Genomic DNA, 23,089 nt, shown 5'->3' with positions numbered 1-23,089 from the left:
GTCCTGTGGGACGGACGCTCCTGCTCTCTCCCCCTCACCTTTCCCAGCTCCCCTCCAAGGCTAAAGCAGAGGGAGCAGCAGCAAGAATGGTCCAAAATAATTAAACTGGTCTGGTGAAGAATTCCTTTTAAGTCGGTGGCATCCTGTTGCCTCTGCTTGTTGTTGGAGAGCTGAACCAAATGAAGTTTAACGTTTATACGGTACAATTAAAAAAAGTTTGTAAAGTTTTTTTACCAAGCATTTTTAGAGTAGTGATTCAAAAACATATGCATAATTTCAAAAGTACAGAAGGTAACATAATGAACATCCATGGAACTATCACCTCAGAGTCAACAATATTAATGTCTTTCTTGTATGTGTGTATTGGTCACGGTTCTCCAGAGAAACAGAGCCGACAGGATGTGTGTACACGTAGAGAGATTTAGTTTCAGGAACTGCCTCCTGTGACTGTGGTGGCTTGGCCAGTCCAAAACCCGAGGAGGTGGGCTGGACTCAGGGAAGAGCTGCAGTAGGGGTCCAAAGGCCGTCTGCTGGCAGATCCCTTCTTGCTCAGGAGAGGTCAGTCTTTGTTCTTTTAAGCCCTTCAACTAACTGGATGAGGCCCACCCAAATAACGGCTGGTAATCTGCTTTGCTCAAAATCCACTGATTCAAATGGGACTCTCATCCAAAAAGCACCTTCACAGAAACATCCAGAATAATGTTTGACCAAATATCTGGGCACATTGGTCCAGCCAAGTCAACACATAAAATTAGCCATCATAATTTGCTTTAAATCTTTTTTAAGAAATAAAAACATCTCAGATACAGTTGATATCCCATTCATACCTCTCCCTGGGCACCTCATTCATAGTGATGATTTTTTTCATAAACTCCTTTTTGAGACTTCAGACTCCTTTTGACCCCATCACCTGAATTCCAATTTCTGGCTCCATGTGGGGGTGGGAATGGAAGACATGGCCTCACATTGGCTGTCAGCACGGGTTTTTTCGAGGGCCTCCTGGCCTTAGGAAGCTGTATGTGTGTTCTGTGGAGAGCTCCATCCCGGGCCATTGCCCCAGGCTGGATTCACTGGGAGTCGGTGTGTTGAAAGTGCACAGAACTCAAACATAGTCAGATCACAAACCATCCAAGTTTGGATGGTTCTGCCCACATAGTCTCACCCACTGTTACTTGAGCCATGCCTGCTTCACTTGCTAGTTTCTCACAAGGATAAGGAAGTGGTGAATGTGGAAACACTTGCAGGGAGTAAGAGGCATCGGATCTGCTCAAGTCCTGTGCCCTGGCCTCCAGACAGCTCTCTGACCTGGAAGCTGCTGGGGAAGAGGCTTGAGCCCCACACGCTCTCGGATCCCTTCCAGGGCCAGGACTCCATGACTGGTATTTGGGGTGATAGCATCCCTGACTCAGTTCTCTCTGATTCGCTGCTGTAGCTTCTGGCTCAGAGAGGCTGGGTCTCACGGAAGGAAATCAGGGGCAGTGTAAGCCACAGACACCTGCTAGCCGGGTAAACCTTTCGTCATGGAAAGAAGGCTCCTGAAGAAGGAGATGAAAAAGCTCCTGTAAGTATGACTGAGAACGACTGTTGCTTGTTACACGCGACATTTGGTGGGTTTCTTGTCATAGCTGGTGTGGATATCGGCAGGGGTAAAAATCCAAGGGAGAATCTACTGCACTGGCTGAAAAAGCCAGATGATGTCGCCTGTCTGCGGCCCGCGGCCCCCACCTGGTGCCCAGGGGCGCTGAATCTCCTGGGAGGATGCTTCTGCCAGCAGCTCCGGGTCTGAATGCCCCGCTCTAGAGCCTCAGAGCGGACCAACCCTCCCCCCACCCCTGTCAGCCTGTGCTGGGTGGGGTGGATCCATGAGGGCCCTGCTGGTGAAGACCCAGGGCCGATTCCTGGAACAAGTGCCCAGGGCCCAGCATTCAAGTGGCAGCCTCAGCCTCTTTTATCGTCAGTTTTATCAACTAAGCAATTCACCTCCTTTTTCTTGCCATCTGGACTTTTTTTTTTAAACCAACAAAGAAACCATTAAGTTTCCCCATGGAAAAATTTTTCTCCTGCAGTAGCTTTTCTTTAACTTGATACTTTGTTAAGAGACTGGTGACAATCATAGACCATAGTAAAAGGGAAAAATGGTCACGTTCTATTTCACATGTATTATGGGCTCAACACCCATAACACCATTTTCAGCCAAGGCCTTACCACGGTCTCCATCCAAAGCCCTCTGTGTGCCTACTGAGATAATCATCTTCTAACTAGTCCTAAAGAAATGCTAGAATAAACTATGTATGAATGCACATGTTCACACATGTGTGTTTGGAGGCCAACACAATAAAGAAGACTTCATAATCAGGAATGCCAATTCCTCCACACACAACTGGAATTTCAAGACTGATTCAAAAGTGCTTTTATATCCAAAGGATAAGTTTAGGCTACTTCAAATAAGGTAACTTGGAATTACAAAGTAAAAATTCGAGAATTTTTTTCATCAATTTAAGCTTAATAATTCAGAAGAAGAGATTTCAGGAGCCAGAAACAAACTTATCCCCCCAGAGTGACATGCTCAAAGCATGTGGTAGAGACCTTGACAGCAGAACTGGCCTGACGTAAACTGTGCGATTTTGGAGACCGACCTCAGAGACCCCAGAGCGCTTTTTCCTGCATCTAGCCCCTCTTCCTGCCTCTCCCAAGACGGTGCCCTGCCAGTCTCCTCCCAGGGCCCGTATTCTGTCCTCCCTTGTTCAGTGTCACTGTCAGGAAGGGATCTGAAGAGGATGCACTCAAGTGGAGTCACTGAGATGTTTTCAGGCGCAGCTCCTCCTAAGGGTATCTGCATTCTAATGGGGGCAGCCCTGGCAAAAGAATCCATGTGTACAGAATGTCACGTGTCTGGAATCCATCAACTCTGGACGTTGGGCCTGAGTCTAACACGGCAGCAGGGGACCCTTACTGTAAACAGTGGGTCTCAATGCTTTCCGTTTTGTAAAACCTTTCCTGCATTTGGGGATTTATCATACTCCCTGCTTTCCTATAAATTCTGTTCTATGTGACTTTAATTTTCAGATAAACGAGATTTATTAATCACAGTTAGACATTTTACACCTGCAGCGTTGCAGAATTGCGTTTAAATCAAAATGCAGTATTAACTCAGCTGCCAGAGCCATCCAAGCAGGACTTGTCTAGCGTTTCGGGGGGCGGGGGCGGCTGGGAAGGATGCTCCTGTGTTCTGAGCTCCTGCATCGTTCCCAATGGAATGGTTCAATCCTGCTCTCTTGCTTTCAAGGGGAGATTATGTTGGCATCAGACTTCGGGAAAATGAATTTGACCCAAAAGGAAGAAGGCAGCCCACCTTGCTAGATGACATGGTAAAGGAAGGCTTGTGAGTCACACTGTGTTACGTGTGTGTCGAGGGGACGGAACGAGGATGCGTGTGTCTCGTGAACAAGGCCAATCTTCACACCTCAGACATCCCCTTACTCATCTTCTCATCCCACGACTGTCCATGTGGTCTTTTCAACTCATTAAACTGAGGGCAAAAGAATGAGAAAAGGAAAGTCATGAGACTTCTATTTGCTATTAGAAACGATTAAAATGCAAGATGAGTGCCAGGTTAAATGTTACATACAGGATGTTAAAATGTTTCTGACAATATTAGCTATCATGTAGTTCTCAAATATATGTATATTTTTCTATTTGCATTAAGGGAGAAAATCAAAGAATTGAATAATCCTAAAATTCTTTGTGTTATTATTCATGTTGAAAGACAGATTCATGTTACATAATGAAAGTTCACTTCACATAAATTAAGGAGGAAGTTGTGTAAAGATCTAATCCAGAAGAAATTAGTAAACCTCGGCTTTTTTATGCTCACCCAGTTTCTATTCTTGCACATTTAATAAGGAAGAAAGGTACCCCCCCGCCCCACCCTGTCTGACTTCCTCGCAGCTGAAGAGGCAGAGAAACCTTGTGCTCTCAGTACTTCTCTGCACACATTAAGTGGAGAGTTCCATCCATCAGATAAGTGCTTCCCAGACTTTAATGAGGTCTCATCACAAGGCCCTTCTGATTGGGGGTCTGTGGTGGGGCTGGGAACTGCCATTTCCAACAGCACACGGGTGAGGCCCGCGGGGCTGGTCCAGGCGTCAAACTCTGGATGAGGTTTCACAGCTGATCACAGTCCATTTTCTTTCTTCCTTCCTTTTTTTTGGGGTTCTCTTTTCAGTTTGATTCTGTCCCTGGAAGAAATAATTACATTGTTTAGAGACTGTCTGAATTAGATAGAACCTTAGAAGCCTCTGAAAACACGAAAACAAAACCAACCTTCCCTTTCTGGGGTTGGTGGGGAGGAGGGAAGGGCTGTTTGACAGACAGATGGTGAACATGATGAGAAATGACCAGGAGAAGGGACTGGGGGGTGGGGGAGGGGGGTGGACAATGGGCTCGGTCCTCACTCCTTCCCCGCGTCTGAGACGCAGCAGGTCTCTGAGTCAGGCCCGCCTCCCGCCCTCTGCTCACGCTGGCCCCACCTGGACGTCCCCCTCCACCTGCAGACCTCCTCCTCCTCAGGCCCAGCTCCACTGGGGCCTCTCCTCTGAAGCCCCCTGGGACCCCCCATTCCCCAGGTGGATGACCACTTCCCCGTGCCCCAGGGACGAATTTCTGACGTTCTGGTGGCAGAATTAGAAATTGTTCTCTGTGTCCCTCTTCCTCTACCTTCATCTTTTCCTATTTTAAAATTTAAGGAATCTGAGGCTCAGAGAACATCAGTTGCTCACCCAAGGACACACCACGAGTCGTTGGCTAAACCTAGATTTGAACCCAGATTCCCTGATCCAGTTTAGCATCCTTTCCAGGAACGTATCCTTTCTTTTCCTGTCCACACAAGTCAAAGAATCTGCTCTAGGGGGAGGTAAATTCAGCCCCTGAAGATCCCTAATTATTTCCGTCTGAGTGTCAGGTTACCGGACAGAGCTGCTGATCCTCACCACGTGGACAAGACAAAACTGTAGAACGGGCTTAGCAGCAACATGGTCCCTGGGTCCAGGGGGCCCTGGGCCAGCATGTAGGCTGATGTGCAGTGTCCCCCTGTGCTCCCTGTTCCAGGCTCACTATGACCTGGCCGTCAGTGCTACGCTGCAATGGCTGGATCACTCAGAAGACCTAACTTGGTTGGAGCAGGAGGAAGTGTAAGTTGAAATCGTTTTCTGTTTTTTTTTAATGTGTGACTATCAGTGATGACAGAGGACGTCCTATCTAGCGTCTTCCACCGTGAGGCACTCTGATTTGAAAACATTGACAGGCAAGTGTCCGTCTCCAACCAGAAATCTGAAGAAACATCTCGGTTGTCAGCCCAGGAAGTCACAGAGGTGTTCACATGTTTTGCATCTCTGCCAACTGGTTTCTGTCAGATGAAGCTCTTTCTTGCGGGCACGTTGTGCCTTAGCGACACGACTGCTCTCTTGTGTACGTGCCGAGGTTTGAAAGGGTCCGTTCTGTGGGTAAAGGCTGCAGTCTTTCCCCAAGGACTGTCGGCCGCGATTTCTAAGCATTTAACTAGACGTCCCTGAGCTGAGCTGTTTGAATCAGAGTCGTGTCCTTCCCCTGATGACTGGCCTTTCTCCCTGTGAGCCGGACAGACCCACTCAGTTGGTAAGAACACGAAACCAGTGAGGCCAGGCCCAAGGAGCTTCTTCCAGAGGCGGCTCATTTCTTCTGCTCCAGGCCTTAGCTCACACATTGGGTCCACGGTGGCTGTATCAGTCAGGGTTTAGTTGTAATCAGTAGCAAATCCAGTCTGAACACATGTAAGAAAAAAAGGGAGGGGGTTTATTGCCTCCGTATCTGAAGAGCGCATGGGCAGGTCTGTGTCAGGCATGGCTTAATCCAAACCCCAGACCATGTCACTGGGACGTACCTCCTGACTCTTTCCTTTGGGTGGACGTTATTCTTAGCTTCAGCCCTCTTCACCATGGCATTCGGTCCAGGGCAGAATCGGGGCTCTGCTGGCCCTGACGCGTCTGGGGAGGAGTGGGGATGGGGGCGCGACGAGCTTAGTCCCCAGCGTGTTTTTCCCCCCTGGAATGTCGAAGTGCTGCTGGGGTCCCCGGGAGCACACAAGCTCACAATGGGAAACACAGTCCCCCAAGCAAACAGCCACAGAAGGGTAAGGACATGCACAGAACTGTAATTGTCCACCGTGGGGCCCGTCTGCCAGTGTCCGATCGCTGTGAGAACATGGACAGGTGAGGGCAAATATATTGCCATGCTGGAAGATTCAAATTCAGAGTGTGAGCTGCGCTGAGGGCAGACTGGTCACATCCATCTTTCGAATTAATACACGGCACGCGGCCACCGGATTATTGTCACAACCGTAGCAGGCGTCTAAAGAACAAGCATAACCCCTATTCTTATTTACTCATCCTCCCCCTTAGGAAAATGCCATTTCGTGGCAGACCCATATATACAAACCGCAGGGAACGAGAAGCAATGATTTTATCGTCTTACGCTGGACTCTTAATGGTAAGGAAAGAACACTGTGTGCATATACGGAGAGTCTATATCTACTGTGTGCATTTTGATATTAATGTGTATTTATTTTATTTTTCAACCAAATGTTTCTGTTTAGGATTTACTAATATTAAGTGTTTCATTTTTATAAGATATAATAAAAAGACATATATTGTATTTAAGGGGCCAAAAAAACCCAGAATGAAACACATAAATAATTAGTATTTGGATACTCTGATTTATCCATTTATTTAGAATTTATTTATTTAGTGCCCAGGCACCATCCTAGATGTGCTGGACAGTTTTGTTCTGTAGTAAAAGAGAAGCCACGATCTGACAAGACATTTTTTGCTGTTTAACAGAACAGAATCCCAATTGAGGAAGTCTTTACAATTTATAGGGCTGGTTCTTCTGCCAATTCTGGTGCCACCAAGGTAAGGGCGACCTAAGACTATCAATGTAAGGGATTTTTAGAGAGACTTTCTCTCTTTTATAAATTTATAATGTACTTTCAGGCATGAAATAACAGTTTTATATCAAACGTACAAAACCAGGTGTAGCCACGTCTCCCTTGGATGACAATGTCTGTAAAGTGCTTTCCTTGCGTCGAGGACGGTATCAGCAGGACGACTGTGTCCAGTGACAGGCCAGGCAGAGGCAGCAGGAGGGCACCAGCCTGGAGACCCGCTTCGGCCTGTCTCCGATTAAGTTTCTCGCTCACTCTTGTGACGTGGTCCTCCTTGTCTGAGGTACCGTAACTTCCAGGCATGAGGACCAGGGTTACGAGGCTCATCCTCCTGATAATTACTTGGTTAGCTGCGTCACATCTCCCCTCCCCTGAGACGACCATGAGGCTCCCACAGCGGGAGCGGCAACGATCGGGCCTGAGACCTGGGTCTGAGTTCTGACCCACGACCGTGGGACCCTGGGCCCCCTCCTTTGGGCTTCCACAGACTGATCTAAAAGCCACGGAGTGTTCTGGATGGTCTTTACAGCCAGCTCAGGTTTGCTCTCTATGCGTGTACGAGCTCGCAGTAAACCTTCAATCTGGCTGCTGTTTCGAGGTGGTGCCTTTACCTTGAGCCACCTCTAGAGAGGGGGAGGGAGGGCAGGGGGAGGGCAGGGGCGGCAGGGAGGGACAGGGGGAGCCCATCCCTCGCCCCAGGCCTTCTGCTCACTGCTGCTCTCAGTGACCCACTTGGATCTGGAAGAGAGGCAGGGCAGGGGGGCGACGGCCACAGGGACACCTGCCTCTGTGGTTCCTCCACCTGCAGACGCAAACAGTGGGTCACAGAGAGGCAAGAGCTTACCAGACCCGGCCCAGGAGTCAAGTATTTACCACATGTTGTAACTTTGGAACCAACCATCCTTTCATCTGAACCCACATGTGACCTGGTCATGGTCCCGAGACTCAGTCTCCCTCCGTCACTCTGGCTTCAGCTCTGTTCATTCATTCATTTGTTCATTCATTCATTCAGTGTAGTGGGGGTGCAGGGGATATGACGGTGAGCAAGCCAGACAAGATTGCTTTTCTCATGGGTCTTATATTGGGGCAGAATTTCCACCTTGGCTGAGACAGAAGTCCCCCAGGCCTGATACTGTTCAGAGACAAAGCTGCCTTGAGTTTTAAAGAACGCCCAGCTCTTTGAGTCTCTTGGAGAGCTTAGCAAACCATCCCGGTCATTCCTGCTTGTTTTTTCTGCAGGCTGCTCTCTCCTCCCGTTTCCCCAACGCCCCCAACATATTTATTTACCTGAGCCCAAGCCCCTCTCTTCAGTAACTGTGTTCTCCTCACCTTCTGGAGCCTGGGCGAGTCTAGGGGCCAGCTGGTGTCCACTCATGTGGCCAAAGGGCAAATCCGGAGAACCATGTCCTAGAGGACGGCGCTGTGAGGCCCTGCAGGCCCACCCGGGGCAACAGTCACTACGGTGTGCAAGACGGTGTCTGGTGTCTGTGCAGCTTGGCTGAGCCAGGTCCACTCACAGGGACCAGAACGGGAAGCCACGCGGAGCAGAGGAGCCAGCCGTCTCGTCTCTACCTTCCATCCGGTCATTTGCTTCTTCATGAAAGAGCATTTGCCACACTTTCTCCGTTCGGTCACACACAGTCCCGTCATCACAGGCAGTGACCACGAATAGAAGGCCCACATGTGGCCAGCTCTGAGGGGAGTGGATCACATCTGTGTGGAGGGGACTTTCCTTCGGAGGCTGTGCTTGTCTATTGGTACAGGATACGTGTGCCGGCACATTTATTGTTTCCGGCAGGAAAGACGGCATGAGGATTCGAAAGCCAGGCTGCCGGGGTTTGGCTCCCAGCTCCACCAGCCACAAGAAGAGTGATCCTGAGCAAGTCTTCTGTGGTCAGCCTTGATTTCTTTGTAAAAACAGGGTCAAGAAGATGGGGTTGACATGGGAAATGGAGTAAGTCGGTCTCAGTTAAGCCCTCAGTGCTTGGCACACAGTAACCTCAAAACGACACTGTAGTTGCTGTAGCTGAGTTTCTGGCCCTTGGGGTCTGGGTTTGGCATCTGACCTCCTCCGTGTTCCTGTAAGTCAGGCTTCTCCACATTTCAGACCAGTTAATCCTTCGTGGTGTGTGGAGGTGGGGTCGGGCCGTCCTGTGCACTGTGGGACGTTCAGCAGCATCCTGGCCTCAGCCCACTAATGTCAGTAGCTTCCTCCTAATTGTGACAACCAAAAATGTCTCTCGACTTTACCAGATGTCCCCTAAGAGGCAAGTCACAGCTGGTCGAGAGCCACTGCTCTAAACATTCAAAAATTAAATTGCTCATCAAGCATGTGTGTGTGTTATTAATACAGCGTAAACTCTGCTTTACACAGCCAGTGACCACAAAGGGTGTGATGTGACCTGAGCTACAGATATAAGAACCTCTGCTCCCGTGAGCCTCACAGGCCCCCCTGCCTGACGACCGCCAGCCCAGGGCTTCCTCGAGTGGCCACACGTCAGCTCCACACAGCGACCTTCTCCACATTGAGAATAAGGAATGAGCAGGACCCCTCAATGCAAATGTAGCATTTCAAAAATCAAATTGTAAGAGCTACTTTACAACAGTCTTTTGGGATTTAACATAATTTTAAAAAATAGCTTTAACTAGAAGGAAATGAGATTGTTCCAGAAAATAGTTAATAGCAAAGGTGCTTCTTTAATTGCTGCACGTATCTGAATGACCTTTGACTCCTGCAGATGCAATGTCTCCTAGGCAACGGCTGAACTTGCCCTGCGGAAGCCTGTTGCCCTGTTGAATTCTAACCAGATCTTGGAGAATTTCCCAACCCTGGAGCGAAGCTCGTGGCTGTCTTCAGGACTGTTTGCTGCCACCTGGTGACAGAAAGCATCCCAGGCCCAGGATGGTGCACCAGTCTCAGCCTCAGCCTCTACTCCCCATAGCGAGCTGGGCTTTGCTGATAGGAGCCGTTTCTCTGCCGAGGACCTAGGACTCAGAAAAAACTCAACTAAGGGCCTCAAACAAGTGAGGGTTACTTAGAATTAGCTTCAGATAAATATTAAATGTCCTGCTGAATTTTAAGCTGAAGAAAAAGGAGCGTAAATCTTCCTTCAACAAATAAAGCAAGTGATAAAAATATTCTTTTGCTCCATCTGATGGAGAAAGAGGGAAAAAGGAAAGGGAGGCAGGAAGGGGAAACGTTTGTGCAGAGAGAGGAGAAAGCCCAGCGGAGGTGGTGGAGGACTTCGGAACACCCGCTCCCCTTCTCTCTTCTGACGCCACACCCTGGTGTCCCCTCCGCCAGCACAGGACTCTCCACACTCACCTCCACTGCCCCACACATGCTCTTCAGAGGCAAACAGACAGGTGTCCAGTCCCAGTGCTGTCACTTGCCAGCTGTGTGGCCTTGGGTAAGTTATTTAACTTCTCTGATTCCCCATTTTCCTGCACATGAACAGGCATGATCACACTTGCCCGATCACACCAGGTGTCCCGAGCACTAACCGAGACCATGCACGTCAGCGGCAGGATGCTGGCACATGGGGAGCTTCGAAATTAGCATTATTATTTCCAAACCCTCCCCCTCAGGGTGGCCAACCTCCTTCCTCCTGTCTGCAGGAGCCCACTGATAGCAGCCTGACCTCTCAGCTAGGGCTCTCACCTCTGCAGGCCCAGACTCCGGGCACCTACTCCAACACTCCACCACGAACCTTCTCTTCTTAGAGGATGACTCGCCTGAATCGTACAGAAATGAGGAAGTGTTTTCATGATAAAGGGAGGGACATACATTTAAACAAACTTCAGCATTGACAGATCTTCATGATGAGAGATTAAAATACATGCTTTCAGGGGCCGGGGCATGGCCCAGTGGTTAAAGTTCCCTGCCCTCCGCTTTGGAGGCCCAGGTTCGAGGGTGTGGACCTACTCCACTCATCAGCCATGCTGTGGAAGCGTCCCACATAGAAAGTGGAGGAAGACTGGCACAGATGTCAGCTCAGGGCTGATCTTCCTCAAGAGAAAAAAGAGGAGGATTGGCAATGCATGTTAGCTCAGGGTGAATCTTCCTCACACACAAAAAAAAACCAGGCTTTCAATCTCAGTTATGCTCAAAGGAATACTTAGAGTATATGTTTAAAGTATAGAGACCAAGCCACAGCAAATCCGCCACGTGCGTGCTGTGGTTCAGCTCTGTGCGTCCTTTCACCGGTTTCCACAATCTTGAATTACGTGTCCATCATTCTTTTTTATTTCTTGATAGTTTTACTGCATATGCATCTCTAATCACTATATTGTTTAGTTTTGCATGTTCTTTGCATTTCATATAAATGAAATAAAAGCAGGATATACAAATGAAGCGAGAGGAATGAAATGAAGCAAATGCGTTATCGCGCGGCCTTCCGTTTTCACTCAGCGTCTCGCCGCAGAAATTCGTCCGCGGGGTCGCACGTCCCCAGGGTGTACTCGGCTATAGGAACACACCCCGATTTGTCTGCACTCTTCTGCAGACTGTGCTTGTCCCTTTGTGTGTCTCGACGACAGTGAGAGTCTCTGCGCGGCGTGTGCTGGGAGCGAAATGCTGCGTCACCTTGCGTTCGCGTCTTCCACTCTCTGGAAGTCCTTTTCCCAAAGGATCGTCCCCTTTACAGCCCTCCCTGCGCTGGGGGTCATCTGGTTGCTACCAACGCTGGGTGTTTCCGGGCTTCTTAGTTGGTCCATCTGTGGGGGCGGGGGGGGGGTGGTGGTCTTCATTACCAATGAGCAACTCCTCACGTGGCTCTTCTCTTGTAAAGTGCCTGTTAAAATCTATCCATTTTTCTGTTGGGTCGTTTGTCTTTTTAATTTATACAGAGCCTCAATTTTTAAAAAAACTGTGATAGGATATAATCAGTCAAGTCTTAGATTTTCCAGTACACTTCTCATTTGAAATTTGCCCTTTATCTTCAGAAACTTTAAAATGTTTACAAAATATGATTTTGCAACATTCCAACCATATTTGCAAAACTTCTTGGACAGATACAAACTTTCCAGACCACATGACCACGTGGTCAGCTTTTACTGTGGAAAATATGATTGTCACAGCATATGTTCAATTGCTTTGACATTGATCTTTGATCAGAAATTCCCCACCCTCCATCTCAGCGATATCAAAATGGTGTTTTAATAAGTCCTGCTCTGGGTTGAAGGGCAGATAAAGATTACTGTCTGTGCTCTTCAGCCCTTAACGATGGAGCCCTGTGCACATTCCTACGTGCTGTTCCACATTCCCCTCTCCTCCTCCTCACCCTTCCAGTTACAAGAAAGTTTTGTTGAATGTGCTTTGGACATAATTTGGCACTCAATAAGTACTTGAATTGAGAAATAACAATCATAGTAATACTTTTACATTGACACAATAAAGATAAAGATTTAAAGTAGTTTTAAAGTAAAAAAAAAGAGCATATGATTAACTCTAGGTTTAGGATTTAAATTTCATCCAACTTTTTAAATAATTTTTTCACATAAGCCACACAGGAAGCTATATTAACTGCTTGCATGAGTCATCAGATTATCAGGACTCATAGCATATTTGAGCTGGCAGTCACTTTAAAATCATCGAGTTCCGAGTTCCGTCTTCCCCAGCAGATGGGGAAACTAGTATGAAAAACATCCGTCTGGGATCTTCTAAGGCAGGCATATGAGCTGTTCTCCTCCCCTTGTCCCTGGATGCATCATCCTGGAGGGCTGCTGTCACGGCCATCATTGCCCCACCCTGACACGAAGCCTTCTTCAGTTACCGTCTGTGTTTCAGGGTCCTGTTTCTGAGTAGATTATGTGCTTCTTGAGGTTAGAGACCATCGCTTCCGCTTGTGTTTAATTCTTTACAACACTGGATATGAAGTAAACTCGCAATAAATATTTCTGCCATTTGAATAAAAGGCTGAGGTCAAATTTGGAATAGCCCCATAAGCTATTCTGTCAATAAAGAGAACACACCTCATTTATTATTTAATCCATCTTTTCTGTATGATAGAGCAGAAAACCCATAGGAATCTTGAAAAACAGATTTACTTCTCATATAAAAGGAGTCTGGAGTGGGCAGACCAGGGCTGGTACATGGTTCCACAGTTGTCAGGAACACAGGCATCTCCCAGGTGTCTGCTCAGTCCTTCCTGTTGCAAATTGCAAAGTAATATACAAATACAGTCCTTTTCTTTAAAAAAAGAAAAGAAAAAAAAAGACAGGAAAAAACCTATATATAAACCACACGATTCTCCTAGAGCTCAAATTCAGATTGTGGAAATACAGATTTTTACCTACTTTGAAAGGATACCAGTTATGTGGGAACTTGATCATTAAGAGATTCAGGTAATAAAGATAGAGAGAAGGAATTTTCTGCTGAGCTGGAAATGTAACAGTGGGTATGCATTCTGTCGTCCTTGTCTTGGTGTCGCCTCAGTTAAACATCATACAAGGTGCCCTATTGATGAAATGGGGCGTTTGCTGAAAGAAACACGTGAAGAGAGTTGTATAAGCTTCTTTTGCTCCTTAAAAATACGAGTTCTGTAAATATAAAGCCTGAAGCTGTATCAGTAAGAGAGTAGGAAGGTGCTGATCTTGCAGAGGGTGTTAGCGGTCTCTGGCCTCCTGCTCTGATTGATTCTTTGTCAGCAGTCCACTCAGCCTTTCTCTGGAAGGCGAGGCGGAGGAAACGGCGGCCAGGATCCGCCGTGGGTAACTGTGCGCAGCAGGAGCTGAGTCAGGGAGAGAAATGATGAAGATGGCGATAGAGATAAATAACAATTACTATTATCATCATTATTTTTAAAGTTAACGTGCTGTACTCTGGGCCAAGAACCGTTCTGAGCGCTTTACAAGTGCTGACTCTCTGATCCCTCCACGCGCGGGGGGCGGTCACCGCTATGTTCGTCTCACGAGGAAAGGGGCCGGGGGACGCCAGGTGACAGGCCCGAGGTCACGACTTGTGGATGGTGCAGCCTGCATTCAGGTACAGCCTGGCTGACGTCCGTGCTGTTAGCCACCATTGCAGTTACTCAAGTAGTCCATGACGCCTGAGGGCCTACTATGTGCTGGGCCCTCTCTGGGGCTCTGGAGATGACAGGCTGAATTGGCCGCCTGGCCCCGGCTGCCGCACCCCAGTCCACTCTCGCCACGCGGCCGGGCTGAGCTGCTTTCAACCTAAATCAGACCGTGTCAGCCGCTGCTTGGAAGCCTTCCAAAGGCGCCCCGCACCCTGGAGTGGGCGTCGGTCAAGCGCGGCGCGCTCCGCCCAGGACCACCGGGCGCGCAGGTGTCTGTCGGCGCCTCCGCCCGCCCTGCCCGCCCTCTTGCGCCTCCCGTCCCCGCCCCGCCCGGCCGCGCGGCCCCTTCCTCTCCTGGGAGGGCCTCCGGCTCCCTCGGCCGGACAGGCCTCTCCAGCTCCGCCACGCTCGCCCCCCTGCCAGCCTCGGCGGGAGCGCTGCAAAGAGCAGAGCCCTCCTCGGGCTGCCTCCACGCCGCGGCTGCCCAGCGGCTGCCCCGCGCAGCGCCGAGCTTAGCTTATTAAACCTGGCACAGCCAGGCTCACGCTGCTGCTCTAACAGTCTGTAGTTCGTGTCTCCTCACTCAGCCCCACAAAGGCAGGAACCCTTCCTGCTCACTAAACCCGGCCCCCGGAACAGGGCCTGGCCCATGGGAGGTGCTCACTGAAACCTGTGGAGTGACTGAGTGAGCGCAGGCGCAGGTCCGGCCTCGCGGTGCCGCGGACAGCGGGTTATTACCAACTGTGACACGCGGGGGTGTCCACGTGACAGCATCCTTTCAGTCCCAGACGAGCCAGTCAGCAGTTCCGCCTCGGGCGCGGTGGGTGCCGGCATGGGAGAGGGGAGGGGGGACATGGAGCAAGTTTCTCCGCAAAGGTGACTTTTGAGCTCCCTCTAAAGGAAGAGCGGGGCCTGTAGGAGGAGGGGAGGAAAGGGTGCTGCCGGCACGGGGAAGCGCGAAGAGCATGGGCGCGTGGCGGGGCATCCCCGGCGCAGCGGCCGCGCCTTGGCCGGGTGAGCGATGGCGCGATGTCCAGGGGCCGCGCGGGGGCCGGCCCCGTGCCGACCAAGCGCGTCCCCGGCAGGCGCGGGCGGCCCCACCGGCAGGTCTGCTTCCCTTGCAGGGTCCGGGAGCGCCGCCGGTGCCCCGCTCCTTGCACCCCTTCGCCATGCTGACGGCGCCCCAGGCCGCGGAACACGCCCGCAAGCAGGGTGAGCGCTCGCCTCCGCGCGGAGAGGTCCCAGCGGACCCGGGAGGGCGCCCGCAGAGCAGGGTCACGGGGTCTCTGAGCTGAAAAGAGTGAGGCACATTTCTGACTCGATTTCCCTCCGTGTCACTTCTCAGACCCTTTGGTGACGGGAGCAAAGAACTCTAGAAGGGAAGGCCCTCAAACTGTGGGTAGACTCATTAAAAAAGCCTTTTACACAGATAGACAGATGCGGCCACTACCTGTGCCTGCAGGGGTCAAGCCGAGAAGGGGAGCAGCGAGTTCAAACGCCGCCGCCAGCAGCTCTGCCAGGGAAGCAGGCGTCGCGGCGCGGAAACCGTCGAAGAACGCATCTGTGGACACACGGCCAAAGAACAAAGTAGGTCTAAAAACACGAATCGGACCAAAAGGGTACCAGATATTTGGGGAGTTCTTCATATCGTGTGGTTAAAAGTCTGCCCTTTGGAGTTAAACGTTCTGCGTGTGACTCCAAAGCCCACTAGTCACCAGCTGTGTGACTTCAGCTGTGTAACCTCTCTGTGCCTTAGTTTCCTCCTGCGCAAACTGGAAAGAGTGATGGTACCTGCCTCTCAAGGTTGTTGGGATGATTGACTGAGGCTGTGCGTGTTAAGAGGGTATACGGTGCTTGGCACAGAGTAAGCCCTAAATAAACATTAACTATTATTATCTTTTTAGCATTTGAGAAATACTCTCCGCCAGTTAATCAGCTCTGGATTCGAGTAAGTGTGTCGAGGAGAAGATTTGTGTTGCTGTCTGTGTCCAATGTTCCTGTTCTCGGTCGGTTCTCACTAGTGAGAGATGCTTTGATCTCTGCGGCTTCTGCCCTATCTGATTCCTGTTGCAGAATTCAGAGAATGGTCAGACCGGCCGCAAAGAACCGACGGGAGGAGGGCGTTCTGCTTTTCCAGCTCTGGGTTCTCAGTTGTAACGTGCAAAGCGAAAAGTCGAAAAGTCGGAGAGGCCAAGCTGGTCCGAGAGGGGAGAAAATCAGAAAGTGGTGCAGGCAGGGTGTCTGGGATGATGTAGGTTTTGCTGAGTGAGAAATTCTGGGTCAGCAGGAGGGTTGAAAGTTTCAAAGGAAAGAGGGGATTTTGAAAGTTGATGCACCAGCTTATGAACTGGGTTTGCTTCAGGAAAACACAGGTGAGATTGAAATTCTCTTTTTATTTGGTTTGGTTGCTGTGCTGTGTATTTTAAAAATGTGGATCTCTGAGTAGACTGGGCCTTCTTCAGGTTTCTGAGGCAAACTGCTGACTGATGGGAAAGGTGGCCTTAATGTAGCCAATGCTTTAGGAGCGGCCTGAATTCTTTGGTGGCCTCAGGTTTTACTAAGCGTTTCCCCGGTGACAGAACAATCACACTGTTCAGAAATGCTCACATCTCTGAGTTTCTTTCAAAGGCATTTGCTGTAAGGAAATTTGAAGGTATAGCTTTTCTAGAACCATATCTTTGTCACTGAAGAACTTTTTGAAGTAAAATGATGTTCTTTTTAAAACTTGAGTTTGGGGATAACAAGCTTTAGAAAGTAAAACAAGGCAGCAGAAAATCAAAGAACAGTAACAACTCCAGAAATAACACACACACACTGATAATCTAGGCTGTAAAGTGCACGAAAGAACAGGGGTCCTAGACCCCAGAGGCTCAGCCACGCACCTCGGGTACTGAAGATCTGGCTCCCTAGACGACTCATCGGTATGTTACTTTGAAATTGTACTTTCATCCCAGGTGTGTTTTCCTTTGCAACCCTCGCAGCTCATTGGCTTCTGGATGGAAGCAGATCCTGTTTCATTGTTTCCCGCACGTGTGGGAAGTGCTTTGCCGGCAGTAGATATTCAGCACTTACTGTTGGTTAGAGACTTGGCAGTGAGCGAATGCTCCTTGGGTGAGTCCTCTCAACCGCTGTGTCCTGTCTACATGGTCCAGAGGCTCGTTTCTAGGGACCAGCCGTTTCTGCAGGCTAATGGATGCTTGTCAGACCAGGAGAGTCGCAACAGACGCCCATTTCTCAGTAGGGCCAATCCTGAGATGAAACCGTCCATAAGGGCCCCTTCTTGATAATCAAACAGCATAAAACACATTTGAGGGATTTCTTCATGCTTTCTTATTTGTATCCTTCAGGCATCTTTTCCAACTCCTGGATAATGTACTTTTTAAATTAGTTTAAAAATTATAATAGTAATACGTGCTTATGTTAAAAATTTTAAGCAATAGGAAAAACATGAAGTGAAATGTAAGAGCTTTCCTCTTCACCACACTCCTTCCTGCTGCTCAGAAACAACCACCGGCACCGCTTCGTGTGATGCTCAAATACTCGCTACACATGTACGTATCAATATACAGATACACATGCCTGATTGATTTGTTAGAAATATCAAAGAAATAAATGTTTATTAAATGTATGAGAAACATGCTTTCACAGATTATTGTTTGAAAACGTTTTTCATTTTATATATTTGAACTTCTTAGTCTTTCCCTTTATGGCTTATGGATATGATATCATGTCTTTTAGCTGATGAACAATTTTTTTTTTAAAGACTGGCACCTGGGCTAACAGCTGTTGCCAATCTTCCTTTTTTTTTCCAAAGATTGGCACCTGGGCTAACAACTGTTGCCAATCTTTTATTTTTCCTGCTTTATCTCCCCCAAACCCCCCCTGTACACAGTTGTATATATCTTAGTTGCACATCCTTCTAGTTGTGGGATGTGGGACGCCGCCTCAACGTGGTCTGATGAGTGGTGCCATGTCCGCGCCCAGGATCGAAACCCTGGGCTGCCGCAGCGGAGCGCACGAACTTAACCACTCGGCCACGGAGCCGGCCCCAATTTTTTTAACCTTGAGATAAAACAATGCCTTATTCAGAATTTTCTATTTATTTCCAGCCACTGAATTTCTTCATAAAGAAAAAGAAATTATTTTTTAAAATACAGGTATTCTTGGAAACAGTTTTAAAGATTTCTTTTATACTGTGTGGGTATTAGCAGCTCATTTTTCAGTCGAAATAGTAGGAGCTATGCGGTACCCTAGGAACGTGTCAGCATGGGGCACGTCACCAGGAGTCGAGCTGGGAATGGACGGGCCACGCCAGGAGCTCCAGGGCAGAGACAACAAGAGTAAGAGGGGCTCTGCAGTCGCAGGCCGGCTGGAGTCGCGGTTCCCCGTTCCATCACCTGGGCAGGTTGTCAAGTGAGTCCTGTCTGCTTCACTTGCTCATCTGTAAAGAGATCTGACAGGACCCACCTCAGAAGGCTGTGCTGGGACTGAATGAGCTGCCTGTGTGAGGGGCTCAGAGAAGGGCCAGGACCACAGCCTGAGGTGGGTAAGTGCTCCTGTTATCCCCATGCCCGAGGGGCCAGAGCAGGACACAGAGAGAGGGGCAATGGGAAGGATTCCAGTTTCCGGTTCCACACATAAGGAGCTTAGAGACCACCACTCCGTCCTAATGAATGAAAAGCCCGAACAGACTGGGGCCGGCCCAGTGGCACAGTGGTTAAGTTCGCACACTCCACTTCGGTGGCCTTGGGTTCGCCAGTTCCAATCCCAGGTGCAGACTATGCACCGTTTAACCAGCCATGCTGTGGTGGCATTCCACATATAAAGTAGAGGAAGATGGGCATGGATGTTAGCTCAAGGCCAATCTTCCTCAGCAAAAAGAGCAGAATTGGTGGCGGGTGTTAATCTTCCTAAGAAAAAAAGAAAAGCTGAACAGACTGAAAAATTCACAATCTTATTGGATCTGTAAGGCAGGGAGGACACAGGCAAACCCCTGCCCCCAAGGTTGGAGAAGACAGGGTGATGGTTCACAGAGCAGACTCCTGAGCACTGATGGGACCCTGGGCCTGTCACTGTGATTGCTGAGGCTTGGTGGGGGCAACTCTGAGAGCTGTAGACTCCAAGGGACCCAGTCACGGGGCCACAACACTGTCAGCCTTACCTCCAGGAGCTCCCTAGGTTCCCACGGTAAATACTGGAGGAAAACCCCACCTGCTTCCAGCAGGGGAAGAAAAGGAACCATTGGCAACAGCCAGAGCGCCTGTTTTTACGAGGCTGCCCCCAGGGGAAACTAGTTAACAGAGACTAACCTGCTGGGGTCTTGTCAGAGCCTGACTGACCTAGAGGAAGAGAAACACTCAACTCCAGCCCCTCTAGTCATCTGTCCCACCTAAGGGAGAGAAAAAAACTGAGAAACTGTGGAGTTCACAGTCAGAGGTGCAGGCTCACCAAAGACTGAGACCTACTCACAGGACCTCCCCACACCCCACACCACATCATTAAAGGCCTATTCACAGCAGTTCCTTACACTCAGCATGTCACTCCAGCTATCAAGAAAAAACTACAAGGCATACTTAAAGGCAAAAAACACAATCTGAAGGGACAGAGCAAGCGTCAGAACCAGACAGGGCAGGGATGTTGGAATTATCAGACCAGGAACTTAAAACAACTGTGATTAATATGCTACGGGCTCTAATGGATAAAGTAGGCAGCATGCAAGAACAGATGGGACCTGTAAGGAGAGACCTGGAAATCCTAAGAAAGAACAAAAACAAATGCTAGAGCTCAAGAACGCTGTACAGAAATGAAGAATGCCTTTGATGGGCTGATTAGCAGACTGGACATAGCTGAGGAAAGACTCTCTGAGCTCAAGGATAGATCAATAGAATCCTCAAAAACCAAAAAGCAAAGAGAACAAAGACTGAAAAAAAAAAAAGAACAGAATATCCATGGACTGTGGGACAACTACGAAAGTTGTAGTGTACCTGTAATGTGAACATCAGAAGAGAGAGAGAAAGGAACAGAAGAAATATTTGAAACAATGACTGAGAATTTCCCTCAGATTAGTGTCAGACACCAAATCACAGGTCCAGGAAGCTCAAAGAACACTAAACAGAAAAAATACCCCCATACTACACCTCAACATATCATTTTCAAACTACAGAAAATCAAAGATAAAGAAAAAATCCTGAAGGAAGCCAGAGGGAAAGATGCCTTATCCACAGAGGAACAGAGACGAGAATCACATCCGACTTCTCCTCGGAAACCACACAGGCAAGGAGAGAGTGCAGTGAAATATTTAGTGTTGAGAGAGAAAAAAAAAACACCAACTAGAACTCTGTACCGTGTGAAATTATCCTTCAAAAGAGAAGAAGAAATAAAGACTTTCTCAGGCAAACAAAAATTGAATGAATTTGTTGCCAGTAGACCTGTCTTGCAAGAAATGTTAAAAGAAGTTCTTTAGAGAGAAGGAAAATGATAAAGGCCAGGTACTCGGATCTGCTCAGAGAGGAAGAGCATCAGAGGAGGAAAAAGTGAAGGCAAAATGAACACTTTTATTCTTTTTGTTTGTACTTGATCTAACAGATAGTAGTTTGTTCAAAATAATAGCCAATGTATTCAGTTTGGTATATCTGATGGATATATATATTTGCTCATGTATTCTTGTAGATAAGTGAAATGAGTGACAGCAGGGATACAGGGATGGGGGAAGGAATTGGGATTATTTGGTTATTATAAGGTACTCACACTACCTATGAAGGGGAGTGGTGGTATTTGAAGGTGGGTTTGGATTAGTTGTAAATGTATAGTGCAAACTCTAGGGCAACTACCTAAAAAAAATTAAGAAGAGAAATAATTGATATGATAAGAAAGGAAGGAAAATAGAATCATATAAAATGTTCAGTTAAAACCATAAAAGGCAGAAAAAGAGTGGAAGACAGGAACAAGAACAAGGGAAATTAATAGAAAACAGGAGCAAATGTGTTCAATATTAATCCACCTGCATCAGAAATCACTCTGAGGATCAGTGGCCCCAATGCACAATCAGAAGGCAGAACTCAGTAGCCACACGTGCCTAGTGCCTACTGTGTCTGAATGGCACAGACCATCACTGTGCACGGTTCTACTGGACAGCACTGGTCTATATCTTGCTAGGGACGCATTTGTCAAAACTCATAGGATGGTGAAAGCTTGTGCATTTCATTTATAAAATTTGCATTTAAATATATTGAACTCACTGAAGGCCACCTAGGCCGACGTGTTTAGGGTGAAGTGTACTGCTGTCTGCAGCTTACTTTGAAATGCATGAGGAAAGAGATAGACTGATGGATGGGCAGAGGGATGAAGAGAGGCACTCACGTACGCTGAAGCAAACCCAGCACACCGTTCAGCACAGAATCCAGGCATTAGGCGTATGTATGTTTATTGTACGCTTCTTTCAGCTTTTCTGTATGAAAACTTTCAGAATAAAATTATGAGGAAAAAAGAGAGAAATGGTCTGAGTGGATCAAAAGAACACAAACTGATTATATGCTGTCTACCAGAAACCACCTTTAAATATAAAGACACAGGTAGATTAAAAGTACATGTAGGGAGAAAAATAAATCATGCAAGGACTGTCAGAAGAAATAAAAAGGAGCTATGTTAATTTCAGACAGAGCTGACTTCAAAGCAAGGAAAGTGATCAGGAATAAAGAAGAGCATCACATAATGTTAACAGGTCAATTCTCCAAGAAACCACAGCAGAGCAGTCCTTAACATGCGTGCCCCAACAACAGAGCGTCAAACTACGGGGGGCTAGAACTGCAGAGAGAAAGAGATGACTCCACTCTGCTAGCTGGAGACTTCAGCACCCTCTATCAGAAGTGGAGAGAGGGCCATTTAAGTTTAAATTCAAAGCAGTGTAGAAGAAATTCGAAATAATATGCCACAAACACACAGTTGCTAAGGGGCAAAGAAATTATTTGCTTTGGGTAGGTTAGTCAAAAAAAGTATTACTTTTATTAGTTACTTTTCATTTGAAAATAATTTCGAGCTTAGAGGAAAGCTGCACAAATAGTACATAGAGCCCTCAAATACGTTTTACTCGGATTCATCAATGGGTAACATTTTGCTCCATCAGCTTTACGCTTTCACTCTCTGTCTCTCTGTATGTAGATAAATAATTTTCTCTGAAGTTACATCTGCCATATCGCTTTACCCGTATATACTTCAGTGTGTATTTCCCAATAGTCGTTCTCTTAAATAACCACAGCATAGTTATCAACGTAAGAAGATCTGACATTGATACTTTTATTTAATTTACTGTCTATATACCAGTTTGTCAATTGACCCAATAATGTCCTTTTTTAAACATTTTTTATTTCTGTACAGGATCCAGTGTGGGGTCATATACTGTATGTAGTTGAGAAATATAACTCAATTTCCAAATGTCTCAGAACAATTCCGTGGAAATTTCTTTGTACCTACATTTATTTTAACCCATCTTTGTCAGTAACTTAGTATCTGATATTTGATCTTACCCTATAGATAGAAAGCTAATGTCTGTGTCCGTGTTAAATTGATGGGCTTGATACCAAAATCATCTTTTTATTCTGCAGGTCACTTAGAAACTTGTAATTGCACTGTGGGAGTTCGTAACAGAATCTCTGGGAGAGGAACAGACACATCACCTTAAAGCTGCGACTCTCGCCGGCACCTTCTCCTTACGGTCATCTTTCGATGCAAAGTGCATGGAAGTGCTATTCTGGGTATCAAGCTTTCTTCTCTCAGAATCACATCATATGGCTATATTGTGGGGGGGGGGGGGGGAGTGTGTATTTTATGCTGCTTCATTTGTGATTGGAAGACTGTGGTTAGAGAGTTCCCAGGATATATAGTATTTCCATGTCGGAGCAGGCTGGTCTTGTAGCACATTTTACAAATACTTAGCACTGGATACTGCAGAGTGGTGAGGTAGGAGGCAGTTTTCCAAAGTTCCAGTCCAAAATAAAATTCATCTGTCATTGATTGCCTTTACTGTGTTCTCATATGGAAACATTTAAAATCGTTTCAATAAAGCATTAAAAGAAAAACGGGTGCAGGCTTTCTTTCA

The 23,089-nt window shown here is 47.7% G+C and overlaps 1 protein-coding gene across 10 annotated transcripts; it reads left to right on the top strand.

Annotated features, from left to right (window-relative positions):
* The first annotated feature begins 1,409 nt into the window (after window positions 1–1,409).
* Window positions 1,410–23,069, top strand: C18H2orf80 (chromosome 18 C2orf80 homolog). Of its 10 annotated transcripts, none has more exons than XM_070242173.1 (9): window positions 1,410–1,561; window positions 3,287–3,368; window positions 5,107–5,189; window positions 6,435–6,522; window positions 6,873–6,944; window positions 15,120–15,207; window positions 15,458–15,582; window positions 15,900–15,943; window positions 22,596–23,069. In XM_070242173.1, the coding sequence occupies exons 1-9, from the start codon at window positions 1,521–1,523 to the stop codon at window positions 22,612–22,614; spliced, it is 642 nt and encodes a 213-aa protein (XP_070098274.1). In that variant the 5' UTR covers window positions 1,410–1,520; the 3' UTR covers window positions 22,615–23,069. The 10 variants fall into 10 exon arrangements, with proteins under 10 accessions (XP_070098274.1, XP_070098278.1, XP_070098273.1 ...); XM_070242177.1 differs by having other exon boundaries at window positions 15,429–15,582; XM_070242172.1 differs by having other exon boundaries at window positions 15,425–15,582.
* Window positions 23,070–23,089: the final 20 nt, after the last annotated feature.

This window comes from Equus caballus, chromosome 18 (assembly GCF_041296265.1).
Source record: "Equus caballus isolate H_3958 breed thoroughbred chromosome 18, TB-T2T, whole genome shotgun sequence".
NCBI lineage: Eukaryota > Metazoa > Chordata > Mammalia > Perissodactyla > Equidae > Equus > Equus caballus.
This window is presented reverse-complemented; position numbering and strand designations above follow the sequence as displayed.